The sequence below is a fragment of the Hippocampus guttulatus genome, chromosome 6 (genome assembly GCF_054856545.1).
Source record: "Hippocampus guttulatus isolate MCC_2025c chromosome 6, RoL_Hgut_1.0, whole genome shotgun sequence".
Lineage (NCBI taxonomy): Eukaryota > Metazoa > Chordata > Actinopteri > Syngnathiformes > Syngnathidae > Hippocampus > Hippocampus guttulatus.
The window spans coordinates 13,450,350-13,464,831 of record NC_141266.1 but is presented as its reverse complement, the minus strand read 5'-3'; the positions used below and the strand labels follow the sequence as shown (position 1 = coordinate 13,464,831).

The following is a 14,482-nucleotide window of genomic DNA, read 5'->3' as shown; positions in this document are numbered from 1 at the left end:
GATTACGGATGTAGCTCTACGGTCGGGATCAGTATGTTGTCAAATAAAGCTGCACGTAAAGAGAGACTGCCAACACATTCAGCTTTGAAATGCATTGGGGTTTTTTTTTTAATATGTCAGTAAAACCATGATTGAGACTGAGAATGGGCAAACATTTGTGCTACATGGCCACGTTTGATATTTGAAACAAATAGATGTTTAGATGGATCAGCTCATTCACATATACAAAGAAGCTGAAATGTGCATGTGAAATGGTTTGTCCTAACTGTGAAATAACGACGTGACTGTAGTGGTGCACGCACCTGATTTTGGTGCAAGCAACCAGGGTCCAGTTTTCTTGTAAAACGTCGCTCTCTATGGGCCTGATTATCATGCCTCGCGCAAAGTGCAGTCTAACTGCGTGCATATTTTCATAGATGGGCGCAGTTAATACTGGGCGTTTGCGCCATTGTGGGAGTGAAAACAGCCGACTAGCTTGATTCCTGGCCAAATCAAGCAGCCCCTCATTCCTTCTAAAATTCGCGCAGCGGAGGCACGCCGTCAACATGGCGGAAGCATAACAGACTAAACTAGAGTCCGTACAGGAGATTATGCGCGCAAAGTATGTTTATAAGGAAGTGCAATCAGACCTCCACGGATGATATGAAGTTGGCTGCAGCGAAGATGGCACCTGGAGACCACCTTCCACCCCCAATCGTGCAGATGGCAACAAATGCAACAAAGATGACAACCCTTTTGCTCAGTGGGCTAGCTTAAGGAACAGAGCGTGCCGTATATGTTTCCTGGAAAGTACTTTGGCCAACACCTTACCAAGCACAGTGATTAATATCCATGTAGTGAACATACTGCTTCGTATGACCACAGTTCATTCGAATATCCTTATAATCTCTTGTTGGAACATTTTTCATTCTTCATTTGGGATGCATATTGAAAACGATGGAGTCCATCCTGTGCAGTTTCATATAGGAGGATATTGGTTTGTGTGGGGAATCTTCAGTCTGTATTGTTTTTTTCAGTTGTGTGTGTGTGTGTGTGCACGCGTGCGTTTGACAGCATTTCAGTAGTGTGAAAGAGAATTTAAGTAGTGATGGTGAATATGAATACATTTTCAGTTGTGTGAGCCTATTCATTGCCTCCAGCAAAGCAAAAGCGTTTGTCGTACGAAAATTACAAGTCTGATCTCCTGTGTTGAGGCGGAAAATCACCTCGTAATGCTACACTCACGAGTCTTCAGGGTAAACCCTCCAGTCAGATAAAATCAGGCTCAAATGTCTGGACAGTTTACAGTAACAGTGACCACCTTGACTGGAAGAAATAAATCAACAAGCCTCACGGGTAGTCTCAGGGCAGGAATGGGGAAGGGCAACAGGTGGTTGTCAACTTAAAGAGAAAGACGGTCATCATCCACTTAGGGAAGAGCAGCATGTCTGTCTGCCTCTCCGCAGGCTGCGCTAAGCTCAACCAACCAATAGCAGGAAGACAGAATAAGGCTCTGTGGAGCAACTTCACAGTTGAAAACACCGACGGTATCCAAGACAACATGTTAACATGACAGTTTTGTGGCTATACGAAAGGGTAAGCGCTAAATCCGATTTAGACTGGACACTCTTTGCACTACTATAAAGTGTACAGCAGAGGAGGTACACTTTCCAAACATGGCTTACATACAAAGGTTTGTCTTCTTGAAAATGCTGAAAACAGACACAAGTGATATTCGTTTTACGGCACATTTATTGATTAAAATGGAGGTTTTATTTTAAATAACATGTACACCATGCCATGTACACACAAGAGAATAGAGCGCAGATTTTACATTTAAAGGTTAAGATAAAAGGAATGATGGGAGAGCAAAGCAGCCCTATTGATTCATCTCCCTTGCCTTCCAGTTGAATTTTTCATGGTTTTATGCCTTTCTATAGGCTCATTTGCATGTTTTTGCGTATCACTGATGACAAGCCAAGGATAGAAATGGTAAACACAGCAAAAGAACTAAGAGAAGCCCCACCCAGTTATTTTTTAAGGTTTACCATTACCAACATTTAGGTGGATTGTTTTTGTTTCTTGATTTACATTTTTACTTTTCAATTATTGTTTTGGAGGGGGGGGGGCACACAATCTGAACATCAAACTACCTTCTCAAATGGATTGTGTTCTACTAAAATTCATGTAAAAATTGTACTTCTGAGTTTTTCTGAACTTTTCCATTTGAATCCTGATCTGCAAAGAACACTCAAAAAATTGTTGCTTTAAAAGTAATTCAAATGGGATCAAACAGTTAACCCAGCGCTGGGTCCAAAATTGTGTTTACTTGTGTCCCAGACCAAAGTGACTCTGTTTACTTGAATCCATGCGGCCATCCAGTTTCTGTACTACATGTCCTCATTAGGATCACGGGTGAGCTGGGGGCTATCTGACTGACTGGCCACCATTTAGTCGCGAGGCACGTGCAACCATTCACACTCATAAATACATCTATGGACAATCAAGAGTTGATACTGAATCGAGCGTGCATGTTTCTGGAAGATGGAAAAACAGAAAATTCCCTAGGTAGGTACAACAACAACAAAAAAAGTAAGATAAAAAATCTAAATTCAGTGTGTGTGCGCGTGCGGGTGCGTGTGTGTGTGACCTTCCACATGTTCTGTGGAAAATAAGCAACTAAGTGAAAAGGATCTGTGAAATGGAAGCATGTGCCAAAACATGACTTTATATCATTAAAAGTTTCAACAGCTGCTGATATGTTCATTACGTGTGTGCGTACGTGTATGCATGTCACAAGCAGGCCAGTCTGCATGTGTTTTCACTCAGCTCTTTGAGCAAGGTCCCTGCCATGATTCAGACACCAGGAGACCCAATAAAACAAAGTGACAGAACATAGTAACTTTAAAAAAACAAAATGTTTTCAATCTGTGCCCTGCGCCCGCTCGCAGCTTTGCAGAGTGTCGCTGAAATGCCGGTAATTTGCACTCAAATTAAGATTCAAGCTGTTTCCCAAAAGCTGCCACTGTGCATTGTATACGCCAGCAATAAAACAACCCCGCTGGTAATGGAGGCGGTAATGCAAGCTCATACCACACAAGTGATGCAGTACAAATTTCACGATTATAGAGTGATAAATGTGAGGCTTAAATTTGCCGCGTAGGTTTACAGTACTCACCGATGCAAGCGTGGACCCTGACTGACAGCTGTGTTCGAAGTATGAGGTTGTGTTTTCTGCCTCTCCTGAAAAGGAAAAAAAAATACAAATCTGTGTGTTCATTAAGGCAGAAACAGAATGAATAAATCATATATGTTATATGTTCTTGGAAGTTGTATTTAGAAGTACTGGTAAGAAAATAGCTTAAATGAAAACAAAAAACAAAGATTGCATTTAAACCTCTTATTTTTTCAGCTGTTAGAAAACAAAAAGAAGCAGGGCAAGCAGCACAAGGAAAAGGTCTCCATGGGTGAAATTGAAGGATGGGAGCAGCCCACAGGTCAACTCCGCCCACAGTGATAATGGAGACACGCAAAGACTCGATCACCATCCTGTCAACGGCATACAATGTCTGAGTGACAATCAAAGAGAAAAATGCCAGCAGTTCACCACAATGCCGCTCCAAAGCCTCTCCACTCAGAGGTTTCTTGTAAGTTGGTGTTTTAGATGGATCAGGCCTGGGGGGGCTACACGCACCAAAAATAAATAAATAATCACATCATACAGAAAAAGATAATTCAGTATGTTACTGACTTCGCTACTTCCATCAATCAGTAATATTAATGGTTTATTTCATGCCTCCCTTACCTGTAGAGAGTCGACGTGCCTGTACAATTTAAAAATTGTGGACTGAAAGAAAAAAAGAAACGACCAAGAACATAGACAGACACGACAATGTGGAGTCTACTCGAGCACTAAAATGTAGTAAGACGACACACTATCATCTGAGACACTGTTAACCTGTTTCAGTGATGGCTGCTGTTTTGGTTAGTGACAACAGCGTTAGCCACAGAGTTCAAATGGCTGACCAGTTAACCACTAATCGACTTGAGATAACTGCAGTTAATAAAAAAAAAAAAAGGGGGAGGCTTCTGTTGGAGGGAAATATCCACTTGGTGACTCATTGAGACAGTGGCACAACAGTGATTTTTTATTTTATCCATCTATCTATACATACAAAAATGTTCTAATCAGATTATCCTCACGAGGGTCGCCGCTGTGCTGGAGCCTATCCCAGCTGTCTTCAGGCAGTAGGCGGGGGACACTCTGAACCGGTTGCCAGCCAATCGCAGGGCACACACAGACGAACAACCATTCGCGCTCACATGCACACATAGGAACAATTTAGAATGTTCCATCAACCTGCCATGCATGTTTTTGGAATGTGGGAGGAAACCGGAGTACCCGGAGAACACCCACGCAGGCATGAGGAGGACATGCAAAATCCACACAAGAACGTCAGAGCCGGAATCAAACCTGCACCTCTGCACTGTGAGGCGGACGCGCCAACCAGTAGCCCATTGTGCCGCCCCAGTGACTTTTAACCACTGTGAAATAATCCAATGTTGCCTAATTGGTCAGAAATGTTTTATTTACTGCAAATAATACAGTATGTCTTTACCGATCTACGTATGCCAGCGATATATAGTGACAGGCACAAGAATGAAATCCTCTCCCACTACATGGAAAGAGGCACATTTAACCTGGGTATCCCAATTGTTGCATTTCATTAAACGGAAAAAGTTTTGTCTTTTTGTGACATTTTTATTTGGCGGTCTGCCATGACACTTTTGTTCATTAAAAAAAAACGTGCCTTTTTGCAATAAAAAGTTGGTAAGAGAGCACCACTATTTAAAGGTGTGAAACATGTCTTATTTTAAAATGGATGCTGCTTTACCCACTATCACATTCATAACACGTCATCTTCAATATAAAGTCCTGCATCTATTTGAATGACAAATTGAGGCTCAATCATTTCCAGTGTCTCCAAATAAATCATGCAAACACGCCCAGTAAACACGATTATCGTAAAGAGCACAGCAGATACAGTTACCAACACCACCAATTCAGCTCTGACAAATCGGCTTTTGTGCTTCCGGCTCAAAGGCTGTGAGAAACCTCTGACTGGCACCGCACCAAGGTGAAGTCTGTTAGTGACACTCAAACAGCAGTGGGCCTGACAGCAGAAAAAGACTCAGCTCAGAGGGCAGATCACACTACTGCCTCATTCTAAACAAGCATTAATACTGCTCAGTGCTTCCAAGTTGACATCGTTCCTGCTCCTGTCAGTGCGAGACCGGACCCGGTGCACGCGAGCAGATTACGCAGCGGGGGTCGTCCGCACAGTGCCGCCATTTAGAAAATATAATAGCAAGTAACAGGCAGATGTGAGACAGAAGCAACATCTGTCAACATTGCTCTTGAGATGAGACGGCAAACAGGAACCTAATCCAAAAGGGTAACCAGAACCCCTTCGGAACGAACGTCTGCTTTCTGTCGGCTTCACTGCAACAGTATCCCTTTACTGCACCTGAGGCAATACAGACCAGTGTGCTCATTATCAAATTAAACAAACATGCATGGAATAGAAGAGAGGACCGCCCCTTCCCCAATTAAATATGAAAACTGGGAACTCCAACAAAGAACAGGGTATGCGTGTAGAAGTATAGCCGCAGAAGTACTCCTTGCGATGGACTTCATGTGGTACCTCATAAACTTTGTTTGCGCCTTGATCCAACATTCTTCTATGCATGCCCAGGTGATGGCTGATCAAGCCAAGCCAAATTCCAATTAAACATAATGGTCGTTTCTGAGAGGTCACTCGTCTGAAAAATCGTGATTGACTCCAAACATCTCGGATTTTTAATACTGTGAGAAAAGAACTAAAGGATTTACCGTTAGCTTTATGACATGACTCATTTGACATAAACATGAAATATGCAGCAAACGGCGGGCACGTGAGGGGTTCATTAAAGTTTGCATTGAAAAGAATGAAGTGGCATGGGCGCGAATCACAATTGTAGTAGCATGACATCCCGACGAATAACTGACCAGGAATCCTGAGTATGAAGAATCAGGTTAGGGGACAGTTAACACAGTTGGCAAAATGCCTCTTAAACCACTGACCAGGCCTGCATAGTGTATTTGTGAATACGCACACACAAAACAATGACTACGCTACACCACACCGTTAATGGTCCCCTAAATCAGCCCTGCACACAGAGCAGCCAAGTGGTATTTTATTTCTCCCCTTGATGTTTGAGTTTCACGAGAGTACATTCATTCTCCTCCTTCAAATGAAATGTAATGCGCTCTTGAGTCCATCTGTGATGTCCAAGTGGGTCAAGAGAAAATGAAAAACAATGAAAGCAGAGCAGTCTTAAAGGGGGGAAATCAACGCCAAAAAGTTCCTTACAATATGTTCTATGGAGCCCCTACACACGGCACACTGACAGATATTGCATTTGTGGAATATGAGTTAAGTCGTAAAATCCACCCATTTTTGGCCATCTCGAGGGGCGGCCATTTTGCCACTTGTTGTCGAATGAAAATGGCGTTAGAATTGCTCAGGGCTCAAGTAAGAATGAATCATGGCTCAGTTTCAGAAAACAGGTGAACCGTGAGCGGTTGTCAACTGAGCCCTGAGCAACTGTGATGCCATTTTCATTTGACAGAACCTGGCAAAATGGCCGCTCCCTGAGATGGCTAAAACCATGTGGGTTTTGCTGCTAAACTCATATTCCACAAACATACTACAGTGAAACTCCTCTACAATGAAACCTACATGGGCGAAATACCCCCTGGTGTGAAAAAAATCTTCATGCATTCATTAACACCATTCCCACTTTTCTGCCCCCCCCCCATACAACGAAAAAAAACCCTGTTGCGTTATACGAAATCTTTTTGTCTGCTCTTGCCACACGACGAGATTCACTACAATGAAGTCTAATCCAACAGCAACCACCACACTGGTTTACACATGCGCAGTAGTCCAGGAAGTATTTGTAATTGTTAGTTTCAGACGCAGCAAGAACGTTGCGTTGCGAAAATGGCTACAAAACAGACCTTTGGATGTCAAGCAGCTAAACAAGAAGAGCTCTGTCGCTGGAAGAGAAGGTAAAAGTGATCAAAATGAAAGACGGAGGAAGCAAAATAAAAGACATTATCCAAGAAATTTATGTAAGTGAAAGTGAATGCTGATCGTAAATTTCACAATGTCTTTCCCTTTTTTTTCCTACACTGACTACAGTATATGAAGTGTCAAATAAGTGTATGCTCATACCTATGCACTATTGGAATAAAAATAAAAAGTGCACATACGTTTGTGTGTGTGTGTACACATACGTTTACGTGTGTGTGTGTTTACATCTGATATCAAATTGGCTACAGTGAAAACCCCCTGTTGTGAAAAATTTCTTGCTGCAAACATGATTTCGTTGTTGAGGAGTTTCACTGCATTCATTAGAACGCCATGTTTAGACTAGTGCGGCTGAATAGAACATATTATTCAGAAGAAAATCCGGGGATTGACCATTGAGACAAGAAGAAATGGATTTTAATATACTTGAACATGTACCTTCTTTGCTGTGACCGGGAAATTATGATCATCTAGCGGACGACGTAGGAAGGTGAGTGCGAGTGCTCACAAAGAAACAGCTACAATACCTTTAAGAAACATCTATTATCACTTACAACTGCCAACCGTTAATCTTCAGAACAGACTTCTATAAATGACTTCATAAGGAAAGTCTCAGCATAGGTCATGTGAGCCTAAAACAACTGTCGCACAGTGTCATTGCTCAGTCCAAGAATGAAGGGCGCTATGAACGGGACTTAATTATACCATCGGAGCAGGAACCCCAAATGTCACTTTGACAACCTAAAGCTGGGCACATGTGTCAGGGCGCAAGCCTGGGCTATCCGCTCCATTTATAACTTAAGAGGCACTGGACCTGTGATGGGACGAAAGATTTAGGAGACCCAATCGTCTAGAGCCGAGCTTCATGCAGTGGTGTGGAAGTGATTATGGCTTGTAAGTTCTTGTGATATGGATATCTCCCGGTTCTGTCAGGAGAACCTGAGTTTAATCTGATTTTGAACACCCAAGGTATGACACAGGCGCCCCTGGAATGTAACCTGTCATTAATATCAATTACAGTTGCATTTTATGGCCAACGGGATAAAGGCTCGTTTTTTTTTTTTTTTTTAGTCTGCTGGTTACCTCTGCTTAATAGTGGAGTGGTGTTATACCAAGGTCAGCGTGTATGACTTAGCGCAGACATAAAATGTGATCAACATCTTAACTACTTTGGAGTCCTCTAGTTGGTTCTCGTAAACGAGACCTGTAAAAGCAAAAGGCCTCATCATAAGTAATAGTCATCAAATGAACAACAGAACCATGGAGGGCGGGGGGTTTACTCTTGCACATATCATTGCCATAAAAAGCCAGGAGGTCTACTGCCCTATTTTTACAAAATAATTGGCTGGCCACTTTCACCTCACTCCCCTCCTCACCAGCCCCGGTCTCCTCAGACAACACAGTGTGGGTTTAATGACACACATCCATGTCCGCTTGTGCCAGCTGGCAAGCCGTCCGCCTTGGCACCCTGGATCAGTGAGGAGGGACGGCGCGCACCACTTTAACCTCACGGCTCTCACCAGCTTCCCATGAGCTCCAAACCTTTTCACTTGACGTGGAATTGGGGAAAGACAGTTGTCTGGAGAGCAGCCTGTGAATTCCATGTTAGATAAATAAATCCCACACGTTTGTGGTCCAACCGACCAGGAAAGCGCATGCCAGCCCTTTGGATTGTGATCCTCTACTGTATGAGTGGATACATCAACACAATCCACAGTGAATAAAACATATGGAGCCAATAAAGAACCTGGCCAAAAAAGTGAATTAAAAAAAAAACACAAACACAATTTCCAACCTTTCTTTTCTTCATCCAGGTCTAGAAAATATGTCAAGACAAAACATATTAGATGCTGGGAGTTGTGCGGTGGAGAGTCAATTCTAATGAGAACACTGAGGTAACTGAGTTGTGATGGGGCAATTACTCATGAAACGTGTCAACACCTCTTAAATGCTTGCAATGACATCACTGTTGACCTGCGGCCAAGCATTTGATTGGACGTGGACCTGTGGGGGTCTTGGAAACTCTTAACTGTCTTGTTTCTTTACCCTGATAAAGAAGTAGCACACAAACATCCCATGGACTGCGTTTCATATCAAGTACTCAGTTTATGATGGCCCGAACACAAGAACGTATGCTCAGTTACTTACTGTTTTTATTTTGATAGTTTGATTTTTGTTTTATATTATGGCCAAGCACGGCTTTTCATACAGTTCCTGTAATGATGACATTTCAAACTAAGGGGCAGCACACAATAAACTAGTTTCATTCAATTGTTGTTGTTTTTTCATGTCCTACAAGTGTGTTGCTGCCAAGTATAGTATTTACTCAAAATGTGTTTTTACAGCATGTGACAACTTGAACACAAGTTAGACTGACTACGGCATATTCCAATTTAGGGACAAACGAATTCGGGTTATGATATCGTCGCAAGAGCAGAAGCCACACTGTCAACCCTGCAGGTCAAATGACAATTCAATGTGGACCTTTGAAGTAAAAATAAATATTGAAATTGACTTTATAATAAAACATTTAAGTGAGATAAATAAGGGGGGAAAAACCCCAAATAAAAATGTAAGAAATCAGAGGGAGGGAATTCTTTTTCAGGAATTGTATGCTCCCATTTAGAAGTTCCAAAAATATTTTAACCGTGTCCTCTCAAAACATTTCGATCAGAGTTGGACCAACTTTCCAATGGAAAAATTGTTTCTAAATTTCGAAGTGTTTCAAGTTGATGAGCAGAGAGTAAACCGATTGTGTTCAATGGCACATACAGTAACGATTCACTGATCCAACTCCCTACGACACTAAACGGGATACTCAGTCTAAAAAATGGCTGGATGGTTGATTTTTTTTTTTTAAGAAAAACAGATCTTGAGGGGGGAAAAAAAGCACAGATGCAACTTGAAAGAGTTTTTTTTCCACAAGAAAAATGCTGAAAGACTTTTGGAACGGCAAAGGCAAACCCTTCAACTCTTTGACACACGAGGTTGGTTCCCAAAAGTCAAGTCTGGGTAGGTGAGATCAATCAGCCTACCTTCATGAGAAAGATAATATTACTAATTTGAACAAATTGTGTAATGCTGTGAAGTTACTGAGGCACGAAAACCACATGAAAACCCCGCAAGGAGAGTGAAAACACACACAGACAAAGGAAATGATCTTACCCTCCTTCCTCTTGAAATCCCTCCAGTTCGTCTTTTTGCTCTGCCAGCGTCGACTCCAAGTCCAGATAGCTCCCATTATGAGACAACTGAAGTGCACAGTCATCAGGCTGCAGTGGAGACAGATGCATAGAGATCGTTCAAATTAGTTGATCTTTTTTTTTTGTTAAATTTTCAGAGTTTTAAAATGTGTCTTTTTTTTTTCTTGAACGCCTGCATAGACTTTAAAAGTAAAGCTGCATATGCTCTTATTACTGGGGGGTCCCTCGGTAATGAAGTAACCATCATAAGCGTAAACATTTGTATAAAAAAAAACATCTAGAGCATGAACGTAAACCAACGATGAAAAACAGGACGTCTGAAAATAGGCGTGCCTTTTTGTGCCCCATGAGAGCATATTTTCACTCTTGATTATTACAACAGTATGTAACCTCAAAACCACATCGGGACCATCAACAACTGAGGACTCTGTGTAAATGTGCAATTCTTGATGTGGCATCTATTTTAAAAATCTCTCATAGATCATTTAGAAAAGGGGCAAACTAGAATTTTTCATTGAATTTGAAGAAATGACAGGCATTATTATTATTTTTTTTTTTTTTTTTAATGACCGCAACCTGTTGCTTCAACTGCAAAGCACATCCAAGTGGAATGTCTGCTGTTTCTATTGAGTCTGCTGATGACATTTTCAAATGTTTTGTATCTGGCTCTTCATCCACCAAGAGATCTCTCCCCCTCCTGTCTTGCTCTCTCTCCACTGAATTATGTCATTGACCTCTCCCTGTCACCAAACGTAGCGCCTGCCCTCTCGGTGCACCGATCATGTGTGCACCAGGTAAAGTATTTGATGTGCCTAAACTCCAACGGATGTCGAGAGAACACTTATCAGCTCCTGTCAGCACTTAACAATGACAAATTTGGGAACAGCGTGGTGTCTCTTATCTCTCGTGTTGCTCTCTTTGATCAACTGTCACACAAAAAGGGTTTGGAGAGGAGGTGTGATTTGACAAGTTTTGAGGGTTTTTCATAAGTTGATTGTAGTGTGCAAGACTAAGTCTGGGTTTTAAAAATTGATGAATCGAATCAATTTGTCAGGCCCTCCTATGTGGTTTTTGCATGTTCGAACTGTAGTTGCTTGAGTTACTTAGATGTTAACTTTTGTTTTTTTAATCTTGACCAGGTATTTGCAGGGATAAACCAGTTGTCAGTTTCCTCAAGAATATGATTCATTGAGCTCAGTGGGGAGGAAATGGAAGGACAGAAATTTTAGTGATGGCCATTTTTGTGTTGCTGATATTCTAAAGAGCCCGTCCTTGCATAGGGAATGATAAATACACTTATTTATACTATATCTATATCTATTTTATACCCTATGAAGACATAGTAAACACAATGCACAGTACTTCAATACTATTATTTCTACGGGGATGACACTCTTGTGTGGATTACAGTTACTACCCCAAAATTAACTGGTCAATCGGAAGAGGCAGACAGAAAGAAGGCATGGGAAGCCAAGACAGACGAAGCCTAGAGCACTTATCCAGACTGCAAATTACAGACTTGCACATCCAGACATATACACCAAATTAGGATGACCATTTATTTATGCCGAAAGACTAATTTGCCTCGAATGTGAATGTGAATGACAGTCACATGAAACATGACGTGAAGAAGACACTGTATGAGAGGCAAACACCAAAAAGGGGATAATACTTTGGTAAAACTGCAAGATCTCCCCTTGCGGATGATGTAGTCTGCTGGATATGTGACGTGGGTAATTGGAGACCGTCTTGCACCCCCGATCGTGCTTATGTGTGTAATCGCACATACAAATCTGAGACCATGGCCCTCAGTTGGAAAAGGGTGGAGTGCCCTCCCCGGATCTGGGATGAGATCCAACTCCAAGTGGAGGAGTTCAATTATCTTGGAGTTTTATTCGCACGTGAGGGCAATGAACAGAGGGGAAGATCAACAGGAAGTTTGGTGCAGTGCCTGCTGTGGTGCGAACTCTGTTTCGGTCTGTTGTGGTGAAGTAGGAGCCAAACTAAAAGGTGAAGCTCTCAATTTATCAGTAAATCTATGTTCCTACCCTCACCTACTGTCACAAGCTGTGGGTCATTTCTCCCTTTGAAATTGGGTGAGAAGTTCGGTCATCCGGGAGGGACTCAGAGTTGCGCAGCTCCTCATGTTGAGAGGAGTCAGATGAGGTGGCTTGGCCATTTGCACCCCTCCCTGCCCAGGCGTTTGACTCTGGGGTTGACCGAAGACAAGCTGGAGAGACAAATTCTCCTGGCTAGCCTCGGAACACCTTGGGATACCGCACGGAGGAGTTGGAGGAATTGGCTTTGGAGAGAGAAGTGTGGTGCTCCCCTGCTAAAGCTGCTGCCCCCGCATCCCAACCCCTGTTATTCTGTAGAAAATTGATGGATGGAGCTATTATCTGACGCAAGGACATCTTATACTGAAGGGCTGGTTAAAAGAAGTCGACCAACTTGATAGTGTCGACCAATTTCTGTGGTTGAAAATGTATACTGTACTTCAAAACTATGATAACTAATTTTAAGACCATAAGTGTGGTCCCCGAAACCAATGTTACATGTTTCCACATGGATATTTGTTGCTGCAGACTGCCGGATACATGCTGCATTCTTCCACAAACAGAAGTATCCGTCCATGTATTATGCCCAGGGTTTTGCAGTTGTTTTTGTCCACCACACTGTCAAAATTAAAGTTTTATGTCGCTACTTCAAAGTTTTATGTCGCTACTTCAAAGTGGAGCTGTGGTCCCATGGCATTGGCAACGCAGGGCCGTAAACGGATGACTACGAGCCACTGTCGCAAATGCTCGTACTAACTAGCTACATAGTGTTGTTGCTTTAACTTTTCCGTCGGTAAATCAGCCCTTGTGTCAGATTCCTGCATTTCCTTGAGTAGAAATATGTCAATAAATCCAAGAGCAGTTCTATCACATCAAGGGCAGTAAGTTTTTTTTTTCTTAGCTGTTCCCCCACCCAGGATTTGAACCCATGGTGGCCCTGTGCTGTGACCAAGTCCAGAGAGGGAACCACAAGTTGTGTGCTCTCACACTGAGCCTTAGCCTCTCCCTTCAACCACCATAATGTGGTCCACTGACCAGGCAGGCAGTTAAGGCAGAAAGACTAAAAATAAACAGCATGCAATTTACAATTGAACTGTGCTATCTCCTTCCAATACATGTGCATCTGCACAATATACACTTTCAAAGCGCTTCCATTTGTACAAACGTAACCTTTTCATACTTCTTTTTGCTTGAAAAGGACATGTTTATGACAGATTACAACAGTAATCAAGACAGCAAAAGTATTATTGCGGGATTCCTACGCTGAGAAATAACAGTCCAAACTGCAGCGACCGGCAAAACCACAAATGTGCATAACAATGTGTAAAAGTATTCGAAGGCCTTTTGACAGGCACTGAGGAGGAACCTGTATTTTACAACATTTCACATAACTTCTCATTATGGCACTCTATAATTTCTAGTGGAAGAAAAATGCAGGAAAACAAAGTGTCCAGATTGAAATTGGTAAGTGAGAGTGCATCCTCTAAAACTGAGCAATATTTTCCCTTGACTTGGACACACTCTGCAAACCAGACTCAAGGCCACCAAGTCACATCACGAGAACGAAGGAAAAGAGAGGAAAGCATTTGAAAGTGTGTATATCAATTGATTTATGTAGATAATGATAGAATTGAGTCGCTGATTATGTATAGCTGTACGTGAGATCGATTACCACTCAGTAACGGTTGTCTGTCTCTATATGTGCCCTGTGACTGACTGGAGTAGTCTGGTGTAGTCTGCCTTCTGCCCAAAGTCAGCTGGGATAGGCTCAAGCAACTCCTCGCGACCCTGTTCAGGATAAGCGGTGTTGAAAATGGATGGATTAGTGGATGTATGGTAGATTTGGAACAAGTCCATCAAGTCTGGAACAGAGTATGCACTGAGCCAGTCATAACAATGCATTATTTAAAGTTAAAAATAACAAATAAATACTGTATGTTCACTGAATGAAGCCGTCAAATATTATGTTATGTTATATTATTATTCCATTCATTTCCTAACATTAAAATTTTGTCCTTGTAACTTTGTGAACTGTATAAGAAAAGTGACTGGTTGCGACACAATGAGCACCATTTTTATAAAACTGGCAACAAGGACTCTTAATTGA

General features: G+C 42.0%; 1 protein-coding gene across 3 annotated transcripts in view; it reads right to left on the bottom strand.

Annotated features, from left to right (window-relative positions):
• Positions 1-14,482, bottom strand: part of fhod3b (formin homology 2 domain containing 3b) — a 97,860-nt gene that overhangs the window by 80,271 nt on the left and 3,107 nt on the right. For all 3 annotated transcript variants that reach the window (XM_086114696.1, XM_086114697.1, XM_086114699.1), the window contains exons 2-3: positions 10,281-10,387; positions 3,158-3,222 (exon numbers count right to left, since the gene is read on the bottom strand). In XM_086114696.1, the coding sequence (XP_085970822.1) occupies positions 3,158-3,222; positions 10,281-10,387 (172 nt within the window). The remainder of the gene's footprint in view (positions 1-3,157; positions 3,223-10,280; positions 10,388-14,482) is intronic.